General features: G+C 64.3%; 1 protein-coding gene across 2 annotated transcripts in view; it reads left to right on the top strand.

The window, feature by feature from the left end:
* Positions 1-2,830: 2,830 nt before the first annotated feature.
* The window catches only part of LAMA5 (laminin subunit alpha 5), a 48,830-nt gene continuing 26,248 nt past the window's right edge, over positions 2,831-25,412 (top strand). Inside the window, exons 1-11 of one of the 2 annotated variants that reach the window (XM_066237644.1) lie at positions 2,831-3,177; positions 7,706-7,858; positions 15,829-15,946; positions 16,672-16,790; positions 16,884-17,054; positions 17,183-17,280; positions 20,621-20,736; positions 21,066-21,184; positions 21,326-21,416; positions 21,608-21,742; positions 21,853-21,912. In XM_066237644.1, the coding sequence (XP_066093741.1) occupies positions 2,917-3,177; positions 7,706-7,858; positions 15,829-15,946; positions 16,672-16,790; positions 16,884-17,054; positions 17,183-17,280; positions 20,621-20,736; positions 21,066-21,184; positions 21,326-21,416; positions 21,608-21,742; positions 21,853-21,912 (1,441 nt within the window). In that variant the 5' untranslated portion in view covers positions 2,831-2,916. Of the gene's footprint in view, positions 3,178-7,216; positions 7,295-7,705; positions 7,859-15,828; positions 15,947-16,671; positions 16,791-16,883; positions 17,055-17,182; positions 17,281-20,620; positions 20,737-21,065; positions 21,185-21,325; positions 21,417-21,607; positions 21,743-21,852; positions 21,913-25,412 lie in introns of those variants that run through there. The other variant, XM_066237645.1, reaches the window with a different exon arrangement.

Here is a 25,412-nt window from a genome sequence, read left to right as displayed (position 1 = left end):
GGGCCCCGGGTGCAGGCCCCCCACTCAGGCCGTGCTGCAGGGCCCCGGGTGCAGGCCCCCCACTCAGGCCGTGCTGCAGGGCCCCGGGTGCAGGCCCGCAGAGTCACTTGTTGCTGGTGGCAAGCACAGGGAGGCAGTGAGTGTGGAGCAAGTGGACAGACGCCCCGTGCAGCTGCTTCCTGGAGAGCCTCTGGTGGAGACAGGTGCGCCTGTGCCTGGCCCGCAGGTCCCCACACCTGCCCCACGCGCAGATGGGGCAGCAGGGGCTCCCAGGGATGTTCTGCAGTGGGGTAAGGGGGAAGCAGATGGGACTCCTTGGGGCACCCACACGCCAGGACTGGGTGTGCCCACCCCCACCAGGAATTCAGGACAGAACACTGGGCTGCACGATTTGAGAAGGGTGCCCAGTAATGTGGGGGAAGGCAGTAAACGACGGACCAGCTCCCTCCCCCTTGCTAACTTTGTGCTCTTGACTCGCCCCTGGGCCTTTTGGCCTCAGTTTCCCCATTTTTAAGTAGGAAAGGTGGCTGGGTGGCCCAGGAGTCCGAGGAAGGCAGGAGACACACTCGCTGGGCCACTTGGAGATGACTTGGGCAGCAGGGATGGCAGTGGGCAGAGATGGACCTCCCCTCCCCTGCCCAGCTCACCTCCCTCAAACCCTCCTCTCATTCTTCATACTGTCCCCTGCCTGGCATATGGGGGGGGCAGAGGATGGGTACCAAATTCTCCTCGGGCCCCCACTCCACCCTACTGGCCACCACTTGCTCCCTGGGCAGCTGTCTGTGGTTACCCCTCCTCCAGCTGGGTGCTCCCGCTGACTCAGCGCATTCTCGGGCAGCCGCCCCTCCTGCCGCCTGCTCTGTGCCCTTGGGCAGCGGAGGCCCGGCCTCTAGGGGGCTCTAAGGGTGCCCACCCACCACCTCGGTCTCCCCACCCCTGACTCCTCCAGGGGGGACCTTGAGGGGGGCCTGCCTAGATCAAGGGGAGGGTTCCCAGTCCCCAGCCCCCGGAATGCCAGGGCTCCCAGCTGTCCAGGGGATGCCAGGGCCGGAGTGTATGCTGTGGTGGGCGGGACATGTGTGTGGTGGGGTCCACCTCAGGGTAGGAGGGCTGGGCGGGTCAAATCCCCCACCCGGTGCTGCTACCGCTCAGAGGCCGCTATCCTCTGCAAGAAGAGATCGTAAATCAGCTTCCGAGCCGGTCTGTCTGGTGACTCCGGATTCCTCCGTCTCCTGCCCCTGCCCACCCTCTGAGCCGGCCCTCCCCCACGCGGAGCTGCTCCGGTAGAGGGGGCCGCATCTTCTCCCCCCCCCAGGTGAAAGAACTAAAAGTGCAGTTAGAGCCTTACGGAGTTAGGGAGGGTCATCCCCATCCCCAACTCTGAAGAGAGAGAAAGGCCGCCCAGCCCCGAGAGGTTCAGGGTTTGCCGGGGGCCAGGGGCAGCCAGGAGGACACAGACGGTGGTGGTGCGAGCTCCCTCGAGCAGCTGCTGGTGCGGGACCCCCGCCAGGACCAGCTGGATGAGGCCCCACGAGCTCGTCCCGCCCCCAGGACTGTCCAGGGGGGTCCCGTGTGGGACAGAGACCGGACTGGCCTGGTTCAGAGGAAGGGGGGGAAGCTGCCAGCCCAGCAGCTGCGGGGCCCATCCCCACCGCCTCGGGCCCCATCCCCACTGCCTCGGGCCTCCCTCGGGGCTGATTTGGGCCAGAAGCCTCCCAAACCCAGAAACAGCTGGGACAGAACCGGAGCTCTAGGTTTTGTCCCATTTCCTGGGCGTCCCCCAGCGGCGGCCTTGCAGGGGAGTGGCCCTGAGCAGGAGGGTTCAGCCGGGAGGATGGATTGGGGTCCACACTGCCCCCCAAGCACAGGCACCGCCTGGCTCAAGGGTGGGCTCACCCCCACACACAGCAGGTGCTCAATACAAGACCTCCACAATCAGTCTTCCTGGCACCCCCCAGACCTTGAACACCCTTCTTTCGCTGTGTGGGGCCCCACAAGTGGGCACGGGGTCCAGTCCCACCTGGTCCATTTCCCTGTTTCAGAGTATTTTTAAACCAAACCGGAGAAAGGGTAATTTATGACTGACTGGTCGCCCCAGGGAAGCAGGGGATCCCCAATTCGGGTTTCCCTGATCCCCTGAGATGGTATTCCCTCCGGGGCCCGCACCCACGGCCACTCACACGGGCGGAGGGCACCTTCTCGCACACCTGCAGGACTGGGCAGACATGGGGGCGCTGTGAGGGAATAAAACCAAAAACCGGCCTGGGGAGGGGGTGAGGTTATGCGGGGGTCTCCGGAGGGCACCCCGTCCAAGTCGGGGGGTGGGGTAGCCCCAATGCCCAGGACCCCGCGCGGCGGTCGCTCAGGACGACGTGGGTTCGGGGCGGTACAGGGGAGGATGCTCTGGGTCGTTGATGGACAGAACCCCAGGCTGGACGCCCGGCAAGTGTGCCCGACTCCCGGCCGCCGTGCCTGCGCCCGAGCCGCCGGGGGCGCTCGGCCGCCGAGAGGTGCCCGAAGTTATGGAAACAAAGAGGGAGCCTCTAGGCTGGGACAAGCCGGGCGAGCGCGCCGAGGACCGGGGGTGGCCAAGGGGCGCGGGGGTGCCTCCGGGGACCCGAGCCACGCCCTGCGGCGGCTCCGGGTTCCCACGGCCTGGCCCGGGGCCAGCAGGTGCCCCTTCCGGAGGCTGGCCGGTCGGGGTCCGAAGGGTTAAAGCCGCCGGCCGCCTCTCCCCCTCCCCCACCCCCTCCCCGTCCCCGGGGCGCGGGGCTCGGGCGCCCGGACGGGCGGGGCGGGGCCTGACGTCCGCGGGCGGAGCGAGCCGGCCGGCCCCGCGCTCACACCCGGCGGGACTCCCGCAGCGCACAGTCCCCGAGCGCGGAGAGCGCGGAGAGCGCGGCCGGGACCTGGGAGATGGCGAGGTCGCGCCCCGCGCTGCTGCCGCCGCTGCTGCTGGTCGGGCTGGCGCTCCTGGGCGCGGCGCGCGCGGCGGCGGACGGCGACTTCAGCCTGCACCCCCCCTACTTCAATCTGGCCGAGGGGGCCCGCATCGCCGCCTCCGCCACCTGCGGCGAGGAGGCCCCGGCGCGCGGCGCCCCGCGCCCCACCGAGGACCTCTACTGCAAGCTGGTGGGCGGCCCCGTGGCCGGCGGGGACCCCAACCAGACCATCCAGGTGAGTGCGGGCGGGGGGAAGGCAGGTCGCCGCGGGCGGGGCGGGACCGGAGGACGCGGTCCTGGGGCCCCGCGCCGGGCGTACCCGGGTTCGGACTCCGCAACTCCAGCCCGACTCGGCCCGGAGCGTCCCGGGCCGGGGGGAGCTTAGGTACCGACCAAAGCCCCTGCGTCGCGCCCCGCCTCTCCGGTTCCACATTTCGGGGAACGGAACAGGATCCCGGCTCCGCCGGGGAGCTGCGCGTCCCCACCCCGCCTCACCCCCCGGGGAGGGCGGGACGCAGCGTTCCCGGCCGGGACTGCGGGCGGTGGGCGAGGAAGGGCTGGTGCCCAGCCCCCGGCGGCCCCAAGTCCCGGGATGCGAGCGAGGTGGGACTCGGCCGCCGCCGCCAACTGCCTGCGGCCAGGGGGCGGACCCGCTCCGCCTTCCCGCAGGACGAGCTAGAACCTGCCGCTGGCGTCCGGGCCGGGCCGGGCTGCGATGGGGCGGGAGGGGCCAGACACCGGAGGCTCCCCCTGCAAAGGGTGAAGCCATCCCCACGGGGGTGGGGGTGGGGGTGGGGGGCGTGCAGGGACTTGGCGGGGCCTGCGAGGTGGGTGAGGGCGGCGAACAGCGTTTTTATTTTTTTGAAACTGGGAATGGAAAGTAGGGAGCTGCAATCAGGGACGGCAACTCCGCCCCACCCACAGGTGGTGAAGTCCTGCGTGGCTGTCTCCCTGGGGACAGGTGTTTTCAACTCCTGAGGGCTCTTTGGGGGCATGCCCTCCTGAGCCGTGAACCTATAGGGGGGGAATGGACTAGATGGCTCACACACGGACCCCACACACACACACACACCCTGGACTAGGTCCATCTTTCCTCTCCTGCTGAACCTCAAGGAGAGTCTTGGGGCCCCAGGGCTCCTGTAAGCTGAGCAGCCTCCTCTAGGGAGGAGAAGGTTCCAGGCCACCACCTTCCTGGTCGGAGGCTGGGGGAGGGGGGAGGGGAGGGGGAGGGGGAGGGGTGGGAAGCAGTTGGATGGTTGACTAGCTGGGGTGGGTGATCAGGGAGCCTCACCCTTCTACCCTGCCTTCTTCCGACCACCCTCGTCCCTCCAGTGGCCGGAGTCGCCGAGTGAGGACCCAGGTGTGAGAGCCATTCTGAGACAGGGCGCTCTGGGGTTCACCTGCCTGCTCCCCTCTAAACCCCGCACAGTTTGAGGGCTAGGAGGTCTCAAGCCCACCCACCTTTCAGATGGGGAAACTAAGGCCCGAAAAATTGCAGACACAGGTGGAAGCCTCACAGCCAGACCCCGTCTGGCTGGAGCAAGCCGTGGAAACCTGCACCTGCTCTGGCCCTTGGCACACCTGTTTGACATCAGAGGGTCACAGTCTAGGGAAGGAGCTTGTATGGGGTTTCCAAGGCTGCCCCAGGGGCCCTGGCGGAGCCCCCACGCCCTTCCTCGCGGCTCCTGTGAGCTGAGATTTTACCCCTCAGACTGTGGAGGCCCCAGGCCACCTCTGAGCCCCAGACGACCACCCCTCCTCTCTGCTCACCCATACTCCCTGGCCCCAAATGCCAGGCCCTTAAGGAGGGCCGGCTGCATGCATCCCTACAGGGAGGGGCCCCTCGTTTTCCCTCCTAGGAGCAGCGGCCTGGGAGCTGCGTGGTGTTCTTCCCAGAGCCCTTAGTCTCCTGGTCTGTCAAATGGGTATGGCATGAGGCCTGGTCTCACCTGGATCTGGAGGCTGGGAAGCCGTGTGTCGCACAGTGACTGCTTGGCCACCAGCGGCAGCCCTGGTGTTATGTGCCAGGGAGCTGACCCCGAATGAGAAGTGCCAGCCTGCTCACCCAGCCCAGGGTCTCTAGCAGGAGAGACCAAAGTGTCCCCTGGAAGCCTCGGAGCACATGGTGATTGACAGCCCTGCTGTGAGGCTTCCGGGGTGAGGCGTGAGCTGGACAGCCATGTGACCTTGGGAAAGTCCCCGGACCTCCGTAGTCCTCTCCTCTGGGGGCAGTGGGTCTGCTCAGAGCCCTGGTCCCCGAGTGGGCTGGTGTTGGGGCCTGGCCTGCCAACCCCGTCTGAAAGCAAGTGGCTGTGCTCAGGGGGTGCCGGAGGAAGGGGAAGCCCACCTTCTCTCTGTCCGTCTGGAGAGCCAGGTCCTGCGGCCGCCTAGGGGTGGGGTCGCAGAGGATGTGGGACACCAGACTGCAGGCTCACACTCCCCAGGGGGAGTCCCTGGGGGAGACAGACAGAAGCTGGTGGGGGAAGGGAGCATCCTAGTAAGGCCTGGGTCAGGCGGTCCCATGCTGGGGGTGGGGCGCCTAGCCTCAGGTGTGCAGAGAGGAATTCAGAGCTGGTCTTGGGACCCACAGGGGAAGTCGGGGGCTAGGCTGCTGGTGTGACTCACTGGGAGGGGAAGTCTTATCACCGCTCCCTGTTTCCTCATTCTGTTCCCAGCAGGACCCTCTATAGCAAAGGCGTGGGGTGTGTGTGTGTAGATTCCCCTGTCCACTGTGAGCCCAGGCCAGGTAGAAGGGCCGGCAGGGAGGCTTCTGGCACTGTGTGCCCCCCACCGCCCCCGCTGTGGCCACATGAGGACAACTACTAGGGTCACTGCTCCCTGACTCTCTGGGTGGGCCTGAACAGAGGCTTCCCTGGGCCTTCTCAACCCAGCCCCCACATGGTCCTCACAGGCCAGGAGGGTCTTGACCACAGGCCTCCTTCTCTGGACGGCCACCCCTCCAGCCAGAGGGTCGCGCCCACCTCCTCCGAGAAACCTCCCCACCAGCCAGGCCCCTGACAGCCCGCACCAAATGAGCAGTGCTTTTGGAGGGACACCCCTGAACCCCAGCTCTGCTCCCCACCCTGAGAACTCCCACAGGCCCCGGGAGCTGGAGCCCCCGATTTCAGGCGAGGGGTCAGCACGTGAGCTTGGCGGTACAGCCCACACGGGACCTGCCCCTTCTCTGGGTGTCCTCCATGGCTCTGTCCCCTAGAGGCGGGAGCTCTGGGTGGCGGGCTCAGGAACACAGCTAAGAACAAGGCAGGTATGTCTCCCCCCCCACACACACACACCTCCCCCACTGCGGTCTCAGCCTGGGGAGGCAGTAAATACAGTCACTCAGAGGCAGACAATTCTAGGTCTGGAGATAGAATAAATAAAGTAAGGTGATGCCCGGGGGTGGGGGGTGGGGGGGTCAGGTCAGCATCCTGGGTGGTCTACCGGGCGCTGCAGAGGAGGGGATATCTGAGCTGAGACAGAAGAGATCAGAGTGCAGAGGTCCCCGCACCAGGGTCTAGGGGCCTCTCTGCTGCCTGCTGGCCTGGTCTCCCAGGGGCGGGGGGGAGCCTGGGGCAGACCTGTCCAGGGGGGGCAGGGGGAGTAGGGTGGGGCATCCTACACTCCTACCTCCAACTGCTAGGATGAGGTCTGCCCCCCCAGGCCCCGCCCCCAGGAGGCCGGGAGGGGTCTAGGGGCTGCCTTTCCCAGACAAGGCCTCTCGGCCTCAATCGGTGCCAAGCCCCAGAGGGCCGCCTTTGTGTGCCCAGGGATGGCAGGTCTGGTTTTCTCTGGGGTAGGGGGTGGGGCTTTACTGGGCCAGCAGCCAGGGCCCAGCCCTGCCCCCTCCCCCACCCCAGCTCCCAGCACCTGCTCCTCCCCTACAGGGACAGGGAGGGCAGGCCCTGGCCAGGATGCTGCTGGGAGTCCTCTGAACCCCCAGAGGACAGGCCCCCTGGCAGGTGTCTGGGCCAGGGCAGAGACAGCTGCCAGGCCCAGGGTGGGGTCGTTCGTCCTGGGGCAGCTGAAGCAGGTGTCGGCGTTACCCCCACTCCTCGGATGAGGACACTGAGGCTTAGCAGCTGCCGTGACTTGGCTGGGCCCCAGGGCTCGGAAGCAGCAGAGCCAGGAGGTCTGGGCCTTGCTTGCTGGCTGCCCACATGCCTCCACTCTGAGGCCTGTCCCCGCAGGCCACCGGAATGGCTTAGTCTCGTCTCTCCCGAGACCCTAATCCAGATGGCCCTGGGTGGGAGCTTGGCAGGGGTATTGTGGGAGGTGGGCTGGCTTTCCTGATGTTCCTGGCCCCTGGGACCCGGTGCCTCCAGGTGAACCGGCCTTCTGTTTGTAGGGGGCATGTGAGTTGCTCCTTGACTGGCCCCTGTCCCCCTCCCCAGCTCCAGCTCCAATGGCTCCCTTTCTTTTTACTCTGTGGCTCTTCCTGCCCCAGGGCCTTTGCACAGGCTGCCCCCTGCCAAGAGCACACACCTTCTGATGGTGTATGCCAGCCATCTCCTTGGAAAGGCCACCTTGATTTTCCCACCTAAAGTGGGTACCCTCTCCTTTCCCCCTCCTAGATCCTCTATGAAGGATATGACCACTTCTCAGAGGGGCTCTATCCTGAGTCGTGAGTGAGGGGGGGTAGCCACAGCAAATGAGTGAATGGTCTCCAGATTGGGGTGGACAGTGTGATGGGTGGGAGGACGGCTGGAGGGGACAAGGGATCCCAGCCCTTCTCAACCATCTGACCGCCCCCCCCCCCCCCGCAGGGACAGTACTGTGACATCTGCACAGCCGGGAACACCAACAAGGCGCACCCCGTGAGCAACGCCGTCGACGGCACGGAGCGCTGGTGGCAGAGCCCGCCGCTGTCCCGGGGCCTGGGGTACAACCAGGTCAACGTCACCCTGGACCTGGGCCAGGTAGGTAGAGGCCCCGCTCGTCCAGCACAGCCCCCACCTCTGCATTCCTGGCCCCAGGGCTTCGAAGGTGAGGGCCTCACCTGAGCTCCGGCCCCCTGGGAGTCTGGGCGCAGGCTGTCCGTTGGTGTCCGGCTCAGTGCGGACAGAGGTGTGGCAGTGGGCACCTCGTCGGTGTTGTTGCCACCTCCCTGTGGCCTGCGTACAGGAACGTGGGTGCTGAAGGAGAGGTAGGGTTGGGGGGGGTGAGGCTGCGGGCAGGTGGAGGCAGCCAAACTCGAGCCCTGGTGTTGACTCTGAGGAATTCCACCTCGGGCAGCCAGGCTCTGGCTTGCTGGTGTGGGAGGGGCCCCAGGAATGTGGAGGAGGTGGTGGAAGTGGACATTCCTAGGATACCTGTGCTGCAGAGGCCTCCAGGCCCCTGGGGTTCGAGGTGCCCCGGGGGTGAGGTGTGCTCGCTCAGGTCCGCCTATGCAGCAGGAGGGCGAGGCCAGGTGTTTCCAAGGGACGGAAGAGTGCCCCCTTGGTGGACCCTGCTGGGTCAGACTCAGGTCCAGCGTGCGTCCGCTCACTGTGTGGCTTTGCCTAGGTGCCTTGGCCTTGGGCGTCCTGGTCTGTGAAATGGGCCAGCAATCCATTTGCCTCCTGGGACGGGAAGGGAGTCCATAAGGCTGGGGCTGTCTGGAGTCTGGGGTGACCAGGTTGATTTTGCCAGACATCACCCTGTAAGGGGTGGGGAAGGAGTCGGGTCCAGAGGCTAGAGTCCAGGCCGGCTTTGCCCACGGTGATCCTGAGGCTGCCACAGGAGACTTGGAGTGTCTCCCAGGAGCGGGCTGGGAGGGCGGCCCCACGGGCAGGGGCAGGGTGGAGGCCTACAGGCCAGGCCAGTGGTCAGGTGGGCGGCGTGGGGGGGCTCCGGGTTGGCTGCTGTGTCCGAGCGAGAAGCAGTCGGAGGGGAGGAGAGAGGGAAGGGGCCGCGTGGGTCCTCAGGAGAGGGCTGCCCCTCATGGGCTCTCTCTGCCCGGAGGTCCTAGGGCTGGTGACGCTGTTGCCCGGCCCGGGTCTGGCCGGGGCTTGACCCTGTTTCCTTTCCGCTCTCTTGTGAGGTTTCCAGTGCGTCTAGGTGCGCTCTCGTCTCCGGGCACCTCAGGGGGACCTCAAAGCCCTCTGTGACCTGGGGTCCCCTTCTCTCTGTTACTGCTGGTGGGGAAGGGGAGTCGCCCCACGCAGGGTCAGGCAGAGGGAACCTGTGCTGAGCTGGTGGGTTCTCCTTGCTGCTGCTGTTCCTCCCTCTCCCCTCCCTAGGGGACAGGCCCTAGCTGGGGACACAGTGGCCCAGTCTCCATGGAAACCCCCAGAGTGGCCTCGGGGCAGGTGGGTGCAGGGCCCAGCAGTGGGGCTGAGGTGGAGCTCCGTGACCCCTGGGCTGCCGTCTCCGTGACTGTGAACCTGGCCGGAGACCTGGAGGCAGGCGGCTGGTTCATCTGCTCTGTAGCCTGATCCTGGGCTAGGGAGGGGGTCACGTCGGCACATCCTGCCTCCAAGCCTCAGTTTCCCCAACTATAAAACGACCCGAAGGGGAAAGGGGCGGTTTCCAGGTCTGTTTGGGGAGAGGAACCCACCCATCCACCTCTCCCCCACTTACCCACCCTCTCTCCATCTACCTGGTCCTCCTTCCTGTTTTCTCTTCCCCACTCCAATGGGCCGAGGGGCTGCTGACCTCGGTCAGGGTGGGGCACAGGCACAGGGACTTGCCCACTCACATGCCCTGAAGTTGGACCGGGTCATGTAGACCCAGGTTCCAGCCCCATGGACGAGAAGATCTCAGAACTACCGGAAACTTGACAAATGGAGGTCATTGTCCCTCCTCCCTGAGTCACTGAGCGGCAACTGGGTCTCTAGAGTACCACTTGCTAGGTTGGGGACAAAGGCCACATCCTGTCCTCAGTGTCCGGTTTGGACCCGGGGGGCTGGAGCCCTGGGGAGGCATTGGGAGGTATGGTCCTGGAGCTGTCCACCTGAGCTCCCACAGGGACCCTGAGGTCTAGTGACCGCAGCGGCCGGTGCCCGCAGTCAGACGGAGGACGTTCCCCACAGCGGGACCCCCACCCCCCAGCACACGCCCTGGTGCAGATGAGAGGCAGGCAGGTGGGGCCTGGCTGAGCTAACCCGGCCCAGGGGTCCTGACCCCCGGCCTGGGGTTCTCCCGCCTTGGGCAGTCCCTCGGAGGTGAGTGTCCAGGGTGGGGCTGTGGCTTCCGTCAGGAAGTGGGTCTGAGCGGGCAGTGTCGCTGGGTACTCCCGGTGGCAGACTGCCAGCTGCCTTTGTTCTGGGATCTGGAGCGGACGCCCTGGAGAGGGGGCGGGGGGAGCCAGCACTGGGCATCGGGGAGCCTTCCCGCCGCCGGGAAGACTGAGGAAGGGGCTGTGGGCGGCATCACGGCTCCCTGGGGCCTGGTGGGTGGTCCAGGGCTGGTCCTCACACACACACACACACACACACACACACACACACACACACCCGCTGTCCACAGTCCCGGCTGAACCCCGTCCTGATCTTTCCCGTGCGGAGGGTGTTGGTGGAGAAACCAGGCTCCAGACGCCAAGTCTTGGCTGAGAGGGCGTGGAGAGGCCCGGGCCTCAGCACCCTGCCCTGCTCCCTGCCTGGACCTTGGCCAGGGACCCTCAGGCCTGAGAGAGCCGTCGCTGGTCTGAACCTCGCTGGAGGCCAGCCTCGGGAGGGGTTCTCCCCTGGACGGGGCCCGGAGGGTTCCGTGGCTGGTGTCCGAGGGGCAGTGTCCCGAGTCCCGGTGCTGTCCGGCCCGAGGTCCTCCCAGGGGCCATCTGCTCCTTGCCGGTTTTCTGTCTCCTCTCCCTGGACCCAGGGCAGGGGGGCTGCTCCTTCTGACCTCGCAGGCTCGGACCACACAGCGGGGCAGGTCCTGACCCAAGTGCCCTGCTCCCTCCCGGGGGTTCTGCCACGGAGCCTCAGGCCCTCTGTCCCTCTGCCCCTCTGCCCCTCTGTCCCTCTGCCCCTCTGTCCCTCTGCCCCTCTGTCCCTCTGCCCCTCTGCCCCTCTGTCCCTCTGCCCAGTGGGTTTAAGGACCTGGACAGCTGAGTTGAGGCCAGTGAGGTCCTCCATCTCCAGATAGCTCCCCGGTGGCCCTTACCTGTGGCCGCAGCCCATATTCCCCAGATCTGGCTTCAGGTGAGCAGTGCCGGTGCCCTGTGGTGGGGGCAGGTCCAGGCAGGGCTGCAGGGACACAGGCTGGGGGCCCGGTGGGGTGGGGGAGGGTGGCACTGAGGGAGACCGAGCCAGCCTGACAGGCTGTGGAGCCAAAAGTGTGTGTTGGGGGCTGGAAATGCCGGGTGAGGGGTCCGTACACCAGAAGGTAAGGCTGCTGACATTGGAGGGTGAGAGAGCCCCCTGGGCACCTGGGGACACTGAATATCCGTGTGGGGGGGGCCAAAATCTCAGGCTGGTCTCTGGAGGAGACGCAGGGCTTGGCCCCAGCTGGGCCATCAGAACTCCGTGCCTCAGTTTCCTCTTTTGTACACGGGGGGGGAGGTGAAGATACCTGGACACCTGTTTGAAGGGCTTTGCACCTCAGCAAGCCCCTACACACACAAATGCTTTGGCTGGACCCCAATCCAGACAACACGTCCTCAGAGGCCGGCCGGCTCCGTGCTCCCTGGGCAGCTTCCTGGTCCTGGCATGCCCGCTGGCCGGCGCTGCCCAGGCCCGGTTGGGCGCTCGGCCACATGGCCAGCCCCCTAGTCGGGTCAGCAGGGTTATTCAAGGGGAGCGGCAGGAAGTTCGGCCGAGGCTGACCGGGCTCTGGTTACAGAGTCCAGCAGCCAGGACAGGTGTAGAGGCCAGACCGGACACAGCCCCTTGAGCTGGGCTCCCTGAGGAGGACAGTGGAGTGGCGGGGGTGGGGGGGCCCTGGGGGGCCAGTGGAAGCCCCTCCTGTTCTGGCCCAGGCCCGTCCTTCCCCGTGAGACTCGAGGGAACCCTGCCTCTGCTCCTCGGAGGCCGCGAGGCACAGCATGCCTGGCCCCGGGCACCCTGTCCCCATCCCACGCGCCCTCAGCAGCCACTGCGGACCCGCCTGGGCCACGTGTCTCTGCCCCCTCTGCCTCCCACTGCCTCATGCGGGACCCGCCAGGCCTGGTGACCCCCAAAGCTCCCGCTTTCCATTTGTCTTTAAACCAGCCCACAAGTGTTGACCTCCCGCCGTACTGCTTACGGGAGACTAAACTGTTTGGGTTTGGGGTGCCCCCGGGATGAACTCCACTTCCTGTGGCCTGGGGCTGACCATCTGGCCTGACCTGGGCCACTGCAGGGGGGAGGGGGGCGGGGAGCCCTGGGCTGGGGCTGCGGCAGATGCCCACAGGGCAGGGGGCTGGGCTGGGGCTGGACAGATGCCCGCAGGGCAGGGGGCTGGGCTGGGGCTGGACAGATGCCCGCAGGGCAGGGGGCTGGGCTGGGGCTGGACAGATGCCCGCAGGGCAGGGGGCTGGGCTGGGGCTGGACAGATGCCCGCAGGGCAGGGGGCTGGGCTGGGGCTGCTACAGATGCCCACAGGGCAGGGGGCCGAGACAGCCCCCGGCAGGTTGGGGGGGCGGCTCTGAGTCCCTCCCCCGGCCCAGCTCTGGGCATTTGCCCTGCACACTAGCCGGTGAGCTCGTGCACACCCCCACCCTGCTCTGCACACCTGTTCACTGGGTGCCCGCCCTGCAGAGCCAGGCCCCTGGGGCGTCTGCCTGTCCTCCCTGCGTTTCCATGTTTTATTTTTCTAGTCCCTGCCTCTCCTGCAGCTGGGTCCTCCCTGATCCTGGCTGTGGAGGGTCAGGCTTATTTACTCAGTTGGGGGCCTGAGTCCACACGCCTGCCCTGCCCGGCCTGCTGCGATGGTTATCTTTGTCAGGGCTTTCATAAGGGGTCTCTGCGGAGAGGGCGGGCACGCTGGGGGCTGGGCCAGGTGCACTCAGCACACTGGGGTGGGGGACCCAGAAGGCCGGTCGTCACCCCAGCCCCAGCCGTCCAGGTGGGGAGTCCCGGAGGCCTGGGTGCCTCCTCTTCACCCCGAGGGGAACGGCCTGGGCGCTCACCCGGACGGATGCAGGGTCTAGGAGGGGCTTCCTGCCTCCGCTAGGCCACAGCCCGGGACCCCGGCCCAGCCCTGGGAATCAGCACCGGGCCCTGCTTCCGGCAGAGCCGGGCTGAGTCACAGGCCGCCCAGTGATTCACCAAGCCCGCCAGCGGGTGGGGGCTGGGCCCTCCTCGCTTCTCCTAGGAAGGGCAGGCCGGCCCAGCCTGGGTCTCCCAGGCCCCGAGATAGGCCAGGACAGAGGTGGTGGGGCGTGCTGGCCAGACCACTTTGCCCTCTGGGGGTTCCAGCCGCGGCCCTGCCCTTGGTGACATGGGGACCTGAGCCCAGGAGGCTGCGGGCAGCTCTCACCCTCTGCACCCTTCCTGCGGGTTTCAGAGACCCTGCTGGCATGTTGTCCAGATCACAGCCCGGGCACTGCGCGCTCCCCACCCCCACCCCGGCCTCGTGTGGTATGGCTTCAGGTGTCCTGTGCAGCATCCCGGACAGGTGACCCCGGCTTCTGCTTAGCCACCTCGGGGACAGGTGGCATCTTCCCGTGCACGGCTCTGGGAGCTGCCACACCGTCTCGAAAGGCATTGTGCCCTGACCCCTGGTCTTTGCACCTGTGCTGGGTTTGTCTTTCTGCTGCCCCTGTGCCCAGGGAGGGGATGGAACAGGACTGCCCCCCAGGGACACATGACCGTTAGTGACTGGAACCCACCCTGGGCCCCCATCAGGCATCAGCCATGGCAGGGAGGGTGCAGATGCCCTCCTGGGGGGCCTTGGCCCTCCGCAGCCAAGCTGGGCATGGGGGCCAGGGGGTGGGGGGCCAGTGACCGAGAGGCGGTCCGGCTGCCGTCCTGGAGACGTGCCGGCCCCAAAATAGCCAGATTGTTAAAAATAACCCGGGAGGCTTTGTTTGGCTTTTGCTTTAAAAGACGTTCTTTCCTTCTGCAGAGGGCCCTGCAGCCGCGGGAAAGGTCAGCGGCATTGGCAGCGGAGCCGATGGCTGGTGGGGGCAGGGCCGGGTCCGAGGAGGCCGTGCCCAGTGTGGCCTTGGGAGCCGCACCAGGTCGGGGACAGATGGGGCACGCCAGGCTCGTGCCTTTTCTCCCCTCCAGCCTGGGCCTGGGCCTCGGGGCCATGCGGCCAGGGCCCCCGTGTGACAGGTAGATGACCAGGTGGACAGGCGGCTGGAGGCGGAGTCTTGAATAGCATCCCAGCTGCCAGGCGTGGAGGGAAGGTTCCCGTGACGTCCTTGTCCTGCCTGATCAGTGTCTTCGAATCAATATTTGTGCAAGTGCCCTCAGCTGGGAAAAATGCAGCCAGCCGCCCACAGGGGTGGGGGGGAGGTGGGGGGGCAGAGCTGGCGAGAGGGGGGTGCAGCTGGTGCCTCACTCAGGGAAAGGCGGGGGTGGGCCCCAGGGGGCTCCAAGGGAGCCTGCTGTCTCCTGGGGCCTTTGGTGGGGGGCGTGCCGCCCCCCAGAGCAGCCTGTGGGGGTGACTCACACACACCCTGGTTCCCCCGGGGCTCCCCGGAATGCCTGAAGGTTGGCCAAGGTGCCGGCTGGGCGCAGGGTCCGTCCTTCAGGGTCTCACGGCCCTCCCCCAACTGAGCAGCATGGGAAAGATGACCTCAGAGCCTGGACTTGGGTGAAGAGGCTACTTGGCTTGGTGTGGGCCCATCCCTGCGGACGTCAGCCCTTCTGGGAAGGGCATGGACCCGAGACAGGCGTGTCTCTGGGGCCCGGGGACCCTGCCCCCCCCCGCTGGCATTCTTAGCAGGCGAGGCGTTGAGGGGTCCACTGTCCCCCCATGCGGTCACCATGGCAGCCTCAGGCTTTCAAGGGCTGGAGGGTGAGGTGGTCTGGGGCCCTGATCCCAGGCCCTGAGTGGGTGGCACAGGTGCCCCCTATGAGCGGCGTGTTCACCAGCGTGTCTGTGCTCTGTTTCTGGGCTCCCCACGCCCGAGTGCAGCCTGGGGGGGTCCCTGCCCCCCTGCCCCCCTGCCCGGTTTCCCTGGAGCCCGCACACCACTCAGAGCCCAGCCCGGACACGAACTGCCCAGCTTTGTTGTTTCCTTGGCTTTGGAGTCGAGGGGCAGGGCTTGCCTGCCCTCCGAGCTGCCTGGGAACCACTGTCCTTCCCTGGGGGGTGGGGGGTGGGGGGTGGAGGGTGGGGGGACCCAGTCCAGAGTGAGTGCTCCCAGGGGGGGGCAGGTGGGGGCACAGGGGGTCCTCGGGCGGCTGGGAGGGTGGAGCTTCCTTGCACACCTGCCCCCTGGGGGGCCTCGGTGCCTTGGGGCTGGTCAAGAGTGGGGGACCGGTTTGGAGTTGACTCTGAGAGTGACGAGGATGAGGTGACACATCCCGGGAGGCGGTGTCACCTGCCGGCCTGTGCCAGGAGGCCAGGCTTGTTTGGGAGCGGGGGGCAGTTAGGGTCTGGCCGCTGGGGCTGTAGCGACGGTGTGGGTGGAAGGGGGTGAGTTCTTGTCTTCCCCTTGCCCCGCCCCACGGCCTGAAGACAGGCTGCCCCCTCCCACACGCCCGGTCTGACCCCCCAGCCCCGCCCCCGCCAGGCCTGTCTCAGCTCAGAGCCTGAAGACCCAGGTGGCTGTTGGGAGGGATGGGGAGGCAGGCGGGTCTGGGCCATGGGCCAGCACACCCCCAGACCCAGGTGGGGAGGCCTCGGAAATGGCAGTGACCCCGGCGTAGGTGTCAGCGGCCGTGGGCAGGTCAGCAAGCCCAGGGGCAGCCCTCTTCTGTGGGTCCGTCTGGCCCTCACAGGAAAACCCACAGATGCCTACTGCACCGTGGGGTGGGCATGGCCCTCTGGGTACGAGGAGGGGCTTCAGGGGCATCAACTCCCCCCCCTGCAGGTTTTCCATGTGGCCTATGTGCTCATCAAGTTCGCCAACTCCCCCCGGCCGGACCTCTGGGTGCTGGAGCGGTCGACGGACTTCGGCCACACCTATCAGCCGTGGCAGTACTTTGCCTGTGAGTCTCCTGGCTGGCGCATCTCAGGGTGGCTGTTGTCACCCTGCTCGGTTAGGACTGCGGGGGGAGGGGAGGCGCTTCCCAAAGGCAGGTGGAGGTGAGCGGCTCCTGTCCTTGACGGGGGACATGGCTGGGTCTAGGGGCAGGTGGCACCTGGAGTCCCTGTTCTGTCCACGGCGCCCTCTGGACAGATGTCACGCTCTGGCAGCTCCTGAGGTGACAAGGGCAGCCAGCTTAGCCGCCCAGTCCTGAGAGCGAGGGAGCCCTGCACCCACGCTCAGTGCCCGGCCCCGCCGGGGGGCCACCCAGACCAAGCGTGTCGAGGCAATGCCCCGACTGAGCAGGCCCGAGTCACCTGTCCCCGCTGCACCCAAGAGTGAGGGCAGGGCCGTCCCCTCCGGCCAGAACGACAGTTCCCCGAGCAGGAGGGTGAGGGCCATCTCGGGGGCCCCTGTGCTCTGCAGGCGGGACAGCTCGTGTGGCACGGCCAGTTCCGAGTCCCCGGCTTGGGCCTGGCCGGGGGGCCCCGGCCCCCCACGGTGCACTCCTGGGGAGACTGCCCCGTCAGCCAGCCTGCCGCTCGCTCGTCACCACCCAGCTCTGCGGCCGGGCCCAGGGCCGGGGCCGCCTCACACGAGGCCGTGAGGCCATGGGAAGTCCAGGCGGGCGGGCAGGGCATGGCCGTGGGACCCGGGACCCTCACCTTCCTGCCCGTCCCCCCGCAGCCTCCAGGAGGGACTGCCTCGAGCGTTTCGGGGTGCAGACGCTGGAGCGCATCACGCGGGACGACGACGTCATCTGCACCACCGAGTACTCCAGGATCGTGCCCCTGGAGAACGGCGAGGTGGGCGAGGGGGCGGCAGGGGAGGGGGGGTTCCCGGCCGGCGGGAGGGTGGCGGGCGGTCAGGCCCCGGCCTGACCTCCGTCCCGCCTGCAGGTGGTGGTGTCACTGGTGAACGGGCGCCCGGGGGCCATGAACTTCTCCTACTCGCCCTTGCTGCGCGACTTCACCAAAGCCACCAACATCCGCCTGCGCTTCCTGCGCACCAACACGCTGCTGGGCCACCTGATGGGCAAGGCGCTGCGGGACCCCACCGTCACGCGCCGGGTGAGCGAGCCTGCCGCCCACTGCGGTCCCACGGGCAGGGCAGGGCCGCGCAGGGTGGGTGTGCCGACCACGCGGGGGGGTCTCGGCGGGCTCTGGCACTCACGGCGTGGCACGGGGGGCGGGTGCAGTACTATTACAGCATCAAGGACATCAGCATTGGCGGCCGCTGCGTCTGCCACGGCCACGCGGATGTCTGTGACGCCAAAGACCCCACCGACCCCTTCAGGTGAGACCTGCAGCTCCTGGCCCAGCCCAGGGGCGGAGACCTGGTTCTGCTGCCCGCTGTGTCCCGGGCCCCTGGGACCTGCCCTGGTCACCACCCCATGGTGAGGTGGCGGAGCAGCACCTGGTGCCCTGCTGCCAGCAAAGGTGGGGTTTCTGTCCAGACCCCAAGCCCAGGGCCCCAGGGAGGGGAGTCACTGAGGGAGACACTCGGCCCGAGCCTGCACGTCCCTGCCCTCTGGGCTGGGTGCTGTGCCCACCCACCTTCCCCCAGGACACAAATGACATGACCCAGTCCCTGCGGCCTCCACAGGCATGGACCAAGGCCCCCGGTTACCCCACACAGCACAGGCAGCACCTGGGGGCCACTGAGTTGGCCAGAGAGGTCGGCCTGGACATCAGCGCTGTGTGCCCCTTACCTTCCTTGCCTCCGAATCAGGCAGTCCCCATCCACACGCTGGGGTTTAGGGCCTGCTCTGTGGGGTTTAGGGCCTGCTCTGTGGCTTCTGTGGGGGCTGCACTGCTTTGTCCACACCCCAGCTTGTACGGGGGGCCCGGGGAAGCCCAGACAGCAGAGGCTCACCTCCGGCTACCCCGTCCATGGTGGCAGGCGGGTCTGAAGGAGGAAGGGCTGTGGTCACCCTAGCCGCAGGCAGGCGGCTGCCCGCTGAGGCCCTCGGGACCCACAGGGCTGTCCAGGCCAGGCGCTGCCTCGGACAAGGGTTCCTGCCTGCCAGGCCCAGGCGGAGTCACTGCTTTGGGAAACTCAGTGCCAGGCAGGGAACGCGTGAGGGCCGGGAGGGGAGCCACCGGGTAGCCAGGCCGGTCTCGGAGGAGAGGCAGGTTGGCTCCACCCTGACTCACCTGCACCTGGACGTGGATGAGCTCCGCTCACCCCGCGGGGCACAGGGCTGCCCACGGTCCCCAGAGCCACAGACACCTGCACGCCCCCCCCCCCGCGTCCCCAGAGCCACAGACACCCGCACGCCCCCCCCCGCGTCCCCAGTGTCCCCAGAGCCACAGACACCCGCACGCCCCAGTGTCCCCAGAGCCACAGACACCCGCACGCCCCCGCGTCCCCCACGTCCCCAGAGCCACAGACACCCGCACGCCCCCGCGTCCCCCGCGTCCCCAGAGCCACAGACACCCGCACGCCCCCCCCCCCGTCCCCACGCGTCAGCCTGTCTAGTCCTCCTGCGTCTCCCGCCCACCACCTCCGCCTCTCCTCCAGGGGGGCCGCTGGTGCGTGCCCCACACCGCTCTCCTCGTGCTGTGGGTCCTCGGAAACGGCTGCTTGGCCTGGCTCTCGGGTGTGACGTGAGCTGCCTGCACACCCTGGTGGGGGGTCACGCCTCTCAATACTGCAGACACCATGGCAGGTCCCTCGGTGTCTCTAGACGCTCAGAGAGGTCCCCCCCACACACACACACCCCGCCCCCCTATTCCCACGCACGGTTGCCAGTGTGTCTGCTGGAAGTTTCCGCGATCCTTCCGGGCGCTCTGTGGATCCACCCTGTGGCGTTGGGGACAGGGGTGGCGTGTTTTCTCTGGCTCAGAGATGCCTGCTTTCGGACTCGGAGACTCGACTCTTTGTTAGTTCACGGCCGGCCTTGGCGTCCGCGCGTTGGCGCCCCCGTCGTCTGTCCCTTCTCTCTCTCTGGAATTTGGGCTGTGGCGCCCCCGTCATCTGTCCCTTCTCTCTCTCTGGAATTTGGGCTGTGGCGCCCCCGTCGTCTGTCCCTTCTCTCTCTCTGGAATTTGGGCTGTGGCGCCCCCGTCGTCCCAGGATGTCTGGGTCCCCACCCCTGTCTTCCAGCCCGTCTCCCCGAGAGGGTTCTTCCCTTCCGCCGGGTCTGACCTGCTCCACGGCCCACCCGGTGACTCTTACAGTCCTTTGGTTTTTCGTTTATAGAATCAGCTCTGACAGGTTCCTTTTGTCACCTCTGCCCGTTTCTCATAGCATCCTGAGATGATGACGTTTGGATTCTTTAGGTTATCTTCTTTGACTGTTCTTTTTTTTTTTTTTTTTGGACAGAGAGAGAGTCAGAGGGACAGATTGAGACAGACAGACAGGAAGGGAGAGAGAAGATGAGAAGCATTAATTGTCCACTGATTGCTTTCTCATATGTGCCTTGACGGGGGTGGGGGGGGCTATAGCAGAGCGAGTGACCCCTGGCTCAAGCCAGTGACCTTGGGTTCAAGCCAGCAACCATGGGGTCATGTCTGTGATCCCACATTCAAGCCAGATGAGCCCGCGCTCAAGCTGGCGACCTCGGAGTCTCGAACCTGGGTCCTCGGAGTCCCAATCCGGCCCTCTCTCCACCGCGCCACCGCCTGGTCGGGCTGGCTGTTCTTCTACGGTTTCTACCCGGTTGCTCTGTGAGGTTCTTGGGGTCACAGTCTGTGTCTGTTGCGATGGCTGACCCCGCTCCTTAGGTGACACCCATGTGCCCAGGACCGGGAAGGAGCCTCCAGGGGGGGCTTTGTGAGGACTTTTACCCACCGTGCCCGGGAAACACCAGCCTGACTTTCTGTGTGAAGGTCTTAGTTTAGAGGGGCCCTGACCAAGGCTACCAGCAGCTGCAGGCCTGGGACGGCCCACCTGTGGAAGGTCATGTCATCTGCTCTCCTGCGGGGGCCCTCCGATGTCCCCTGTCCCGGGCTCTGAGGGATAGCAGTGTTGACTTCCAAGGCCCTGTGAACCCCGCTCCGGGGTGGGGGGGACAGATGCTAGAGCTGCATGTTTGGGGCTCTGTGTCTTATCTTCCTGTCTGGTCTGGGGTCAGGCGCAGCGCTGGCCCGGGACCCGGACACACTGAGCCCGGCTTGGGGCCCATTCCTGCCCCCGCCCTGGCTGACAGGCAGTCTGGGCTGGGTTGGGGCTTTGGCATGGGTGTCTGTGGTAGGTGGCTGCAGCCTCAGCTCCCAGCTGCGGCCAGCTGTCCCCCTGCCCACTGAGTCAACAGGAGCTGCTCTCCAGGACAGCGGGCAGGGCTCCAGCCCTCCCGACGGGTGTCCACCCCTGGCTGGGAGAGGAAGCAGTTCTTGGCCACCTGCCCCTGGGGAGGTGCCCTGGACGCACGGGGGCATCTGGCTGAGCTCAGGGCTGCCCGCTGAACGAGACCTGGTCTTCGGGTCCTGACCCCGGTGGGGACGGCCCAGCGCCAGGGCCCAGGGCTCCAGGCGGACCTACAGGCAGGGGCCACGGCGCGGGTCATCCAGGGCCCCGCCCCCAGCCCCAGCAGCTCCCGCCCCCACAGAGGCCCTCCCGCCCCCGCGGCCTCTGCTTCCGGGTCCCCCTGCGTCTGCGGTGGGTCTGAGCGCCCGGGCCCCTCTCCCCACAGGCTGCACTGCGCCTGCCAGCACAACACGTGTGGCAGCTCCTGTGAGCGCTGCTGCCCTGGCTTCAACCAGCAGCCGTGGAGGCCGGCCACGCCGGACAGTGCCAACGAGTGCCAGTGTGAGTGCCTGCACACGCACACACACACACACACACACGCACGTGTGCTCCTGCACGCTTACCCACGGGCAGCGCTCACACGTGCTCACGTGCACACACAATGCTCATGGAGAGTCACACACACTGACATACATGCACGGTCACATGTGCTTGCACAGCACGCACGCACACGTACGTGTGCTGTGGGCACACTCGAGCGATAGAACACGCTCTGCTTCCTGAGCCAGCCCACATTGGGGGTCGTCTGTGGGATGTGGTCTGGGGCCCCGGCCTGGTGGGGTCATGGAGGGGTGTTTGGCTGACAGCTGGGTGTCTGCCCTTCCCTCCAGCCTGCAACTGCCACGGTCACGCGGAAGACTGCTACTATGACCCCCAGGTGGACCGGCACCGCGTCAGCCAGGACCGGGACCGCGTCTACCAGGGTGGGGGCGTGTGTGTCAACTGCCAGGTGGGCCTGGGCTTTGGGGCTCTGAGGAGACCTTGGCACTAGTGAGGTGGGTGGGGCCGGGGGGCTGTTGGGTGACTTTCTGGGTGGGAACGTCCTGGACTCAGTGGTCCTGTGCGTCCACCCCCCCCCCAACCCTCCCAGCATCACACCACCGGCATCAACTGTGAGCTCTGCCTGCCCGGCTTCTACCGCGCCCCCGACCACCCCCTGGACTCGCCCCACACCTGCCGTCGTGAGTGAGGAACGGCCTGGGTGGGGCATCCTGGGGACAGGGGTGACCAGGAGCAGGGTTGGCCTGGGCACGGTGTCCTCGAGTCCTTCCGACCACTCCGGGAGGCCCAGCCATGGCCCCCCACCCTGCTGCCATCCTGGGCACGACAGCCCTGGGCTCAGGGTCTCACGACTTCCCGGCCCCCCGTCCAGGCTGCGACTGCGAGTCCGACTTCACAGACGGGACCTGTGAGGATCTGACCGGCCGCTGCTACTGCCGGCCCAACTTCACGGGGGAGCGGTGCGAGGCGTGCGCGGCGGGCTTCACCGACTTCCCGCACTGCTACCGTGAGGGCGCCGGCCGGGGGGTGGGGGCCCCGGGGGGGACCCGGGAGCCTTGCCTGCCTTTCCTCTGTGCACCGAGCTGACCAGGATGACACACCCGTCTCCTTCCCCAGCCGCGTCCTCCTCTGGCAACAGCACCGGGGCCCAGGCTCTGCCGGCCGGACAGATCGTCAGTGAGTATATCTGCGCGGTCTCCCCCAATCCTGCCCCGGGGCCCCCCTGGAGCAGTGGGGTCAGGAGTGGGCCGCACGGAGGCCCAGCAGAGAAACGGGATTTTCATCTGAGTGACGTTCATTTTGGTTCTTTTCATTTGATGCAAACCATACACCTTCATGCTAGAAAAACTGTCAAAACTCTAGGTAAGCGTGACGGCGAAGGAGGAAGTTACCCAGCAATCATCCCTTTACAAGTGATCCCTCTTCCCGTCCCCCCAAACCTCCGTGGGGATGCGCACACACTAGCTTCCACACACACACAGCAATGTGCTCCGCGGGCCGGTTCATAATTGCATTTTTTCCACCCGCCACGATCCTGTAAACACGTATCCTGTAAACACGTCCCTTCTCGTCCTGCGTTGCTAGAACGATGGAGCATCTATTTAACCCAGATCCCCATTGCTGGAGATTTAGGTGCTTTCCAATTTTCTTTCTCTTCTTTTCTTTTTAAATAATGCTCCAATACACATCCTTACAGTTCCAACTTCCTGTCATTCCTTAGTTCTTCTGTAGGAAGATTTCCCAGAGGAAGAGTCCAGCCAGGCCTGACGGGCTTGAGCTGAACCACTCAGGGCCATGGGCCCGCCAACTCACTCTCCAGAATAAAACACGATCTACCAGCGTCGGCCGCCACACTTTAAAGCCAGTCACTGTTCCCAGGGCGCAACGAGGTTTATTCATGTTGGCTTGATTTCTCTCTTGTCCCCTAGGGGGACATGCTTCTCCTCTTGAGTGTTTCTGGAGTTGGTCACTGACATGTCAGAGTCTCTGGTCAGCAGGTGTCTTCCCTTTGTCATGGGACAGGTGGTGGCTCTTGTAAATAACACTTTTCTTTTTTTTTTTCTTTTTAAAAATTTATTGATTTTAGGCCCTGGCCGGTTGGCTCAGTGGTAGAGCGTCGGCCTGGCCTGCAGGAGTCCCAGGTTCAATTCCTAGCCAGGGCACACAGGAGAGGCGCCCATCTGCTTCTCCACCCCTCCCCCTCTCCTTCCTCTCTGTCTCTCTCTTCCCCTCCCGCAGCTGAGGCTCCATTGGAGCAAAGATGGCCTGGGCGCTGAGGATGGCTCTGTGGCTTCTGCCTCAGGCGCTAGAATGGCTCTGGTTGCAACAGAGCGACGCCCCAGATGGGCAGAGCATCACCCCTTGGTGGGCATGCTGGGTGGATCCCGGGTCAGGTGCATGCAGGAGTCTGTCTGCCTCCCCGTTTCCAACTTCAGAAAAATACAAAAAAAAAAAAAGAATATAGATCTGCTCCTGTATGTGCCCTGACTGACCAGGGATCGAACCAGCAACCTCTGTGCTTCGGGCAGATGCAATAATAACGCTTTTTCGAGCTAATGTTTCCATTTTCTTTGAATAAATGCCCCCAAAGTGGAATGCCTGAATGATAGGGCAGCTCTATTTTTTTTTTAACTTTTTGAGGGCCCTCCACACTGCTTTCCCCAGTGAAGGCGCCAGTCTGCATTCCCACCAGCGGTGCACGAAGGTTCTCTTTCTCTCCACACCCTCGTCAGCACTTGTTGGTGGTGGATGTGTTGATAAGAGCCACCCTGGCACGTGGGAGGTGATATCTCATTGTGGTTTTTAATTTGCATTTCTCTGACGATCAGTGGTGACGTTGAGCAGTCTTTTCACATGTCTCTTGGCCATCTTGTATGTCCTCTTTGGAGAAGTGTCCATTCAGGTCCTCTGACCATTTTTAAAAGATTGGGTTTTTTGGCTTTTTGTGTTTTATGTTGAGTTGTATGAGCTCTTTGTGTAGTTCGAATATTAACCCCTTGTGGAATGTACCACTTGCAAATATCTTCTCCAACTGAGTGGGTTCTCATGCAAGCCGTATTTCAGTTTTAATCTGGTCTGTGACTCAAGACGATTGATTCCGTTAAGGCCTAACCTAGCAGGGACCCGCTGGTCGGAACACCAGTGCTCCCAGTCGTGAGGCCGGGCGGAAGAGTTCTTGTTTTTCTGTGTTGCCTTGTTTTGGTTTTGTGATTCACCCTGTAAAATACTTGGCGAGTGATTCATACTGGGTTACACTCCGTATCAGTTCTTAAGATCACGGGAACTTACGAAAAGTTTGACGAAAACTCACTTATCACACCATCTGGTCCCGATGCCTGCCTTTTCAGCGGAGATCTGAGATTTACGGTTTCGTGTCGTGTGCAATGTTATATGTACGGGCAGAAAGCTATACACACACAGCTTTCTGTTCTAATTTTTAAATTTCCTTTCACCCCTATTATTGTCTATTTTGGGTTTTTTTTTCCCCCTCTTTCTTCCTTCATTTGACCTAATGGAAGAGCATTGAATTGATTGGTGCTTTCAAAGGACAGCCCGAGGTTACAGTATTAAGATTGCTGGTTGGTTTTTTTTTCTCTCTTGCTTCACATAGGGGAGAGGTTTTGCTTCCTTATATAGAAATTTTTGAACTAAATCCTTTGATGCCTTCTATCTCCTTCCTGGTGGTTGATTTTTTATTTTGGATCGCTTCTTGAATTAATCATTACTTCCCGTCTCTGTTAGTTGTCAACAAAAAGGTTTGAAGTGGTGGTTCTCAAAAAGAGGTGATTTTGATCCACAGGAAAATGTCTGTCTTTTTGGTTGTTATAACTGGGGGTGCTGTTGGCATCCACTGAGTGGAGGGAGGCCAAGCGTATGCCAACCGCCCTACCTACAGTGCGCATGACAGCCCCACCCCTACCATAGTTGTGTGGCCCAGAGTGTCAGCGGTACCCAGGTGAGAAACCTGGGCTGACGCTATCAGTTTGCCTCAGAGTGCAGCTTTGGCTAGGCGTGTTCCTCAGAGTGGACTGTTGCGTTTTCACTTAACTGCATTTTAGGTTTTATTTCCTTTCGACCCGAGTTCTGTAGGCGCGCGCTTGTCGTTCTTGGTGGCTTGATTTCCTTTCCGCCCTTGCTTTGTGGGGTCAGGCCTCGTCTTACCAAACATCATGGTCAGTTTCGGTAGCCTGGCAAGTCCTGGTGTTGGTCTTGGGAATCTGACGTCTTCTCTGTTTCTCACCCTTTAAGGTTGCTCCGTGAACGTTTGACGAGACCGTGTGTTGTCTGTTGTTGGGTATGGATTTCGGTGTGTGCGCCCATTCCAGCCGAGTTTTTGTGATATTCTGAGGACAGAAACACTCGGTCTTTTTCTGTAGGACTGCGGTTTTGCCAGACTCTTTGCAATTTTAATCGTTTACTTTTCTGCACCTAAGGCCATGCTCTTAGGGACTTGGGGTTGCCACCTCCCGTTCTGCCACACACCACCGTGTCCCCCCCAAACATCGGCTTTCCCGTTTTGGGATTCTTATGGTCATTTATTTAATTTTAAATTTTAAAAAATACTTTCAATACATTCAAGTGGACACTCAATGTTATGTTGGTCTTGGGTGGAACAGCACATTTGTGGTTTGACATTTATACACCTTAAGAAGCGATCTCCCCATAGGTCTAGTGCC

The sequence above is a fragment of the Saccopteryx bilineata genome, chromosome 6 (genome assembly GCF_036850765.1).
Source record: "Saccopteryx bilineata isolate mSacBil1 chromosome 6, mSacBil1_pri_phased_curated, whole genome shotgun sequence".
NCBI lineage: Eukaryota > Metazoa > Chordata > Mammalia > Chiroptera > Emballonuridae > Saccopteryx > Saccopteryx bilineata.
This window is presented reverse-complemented; position numbering and strand designations above follow the sequence as displayed.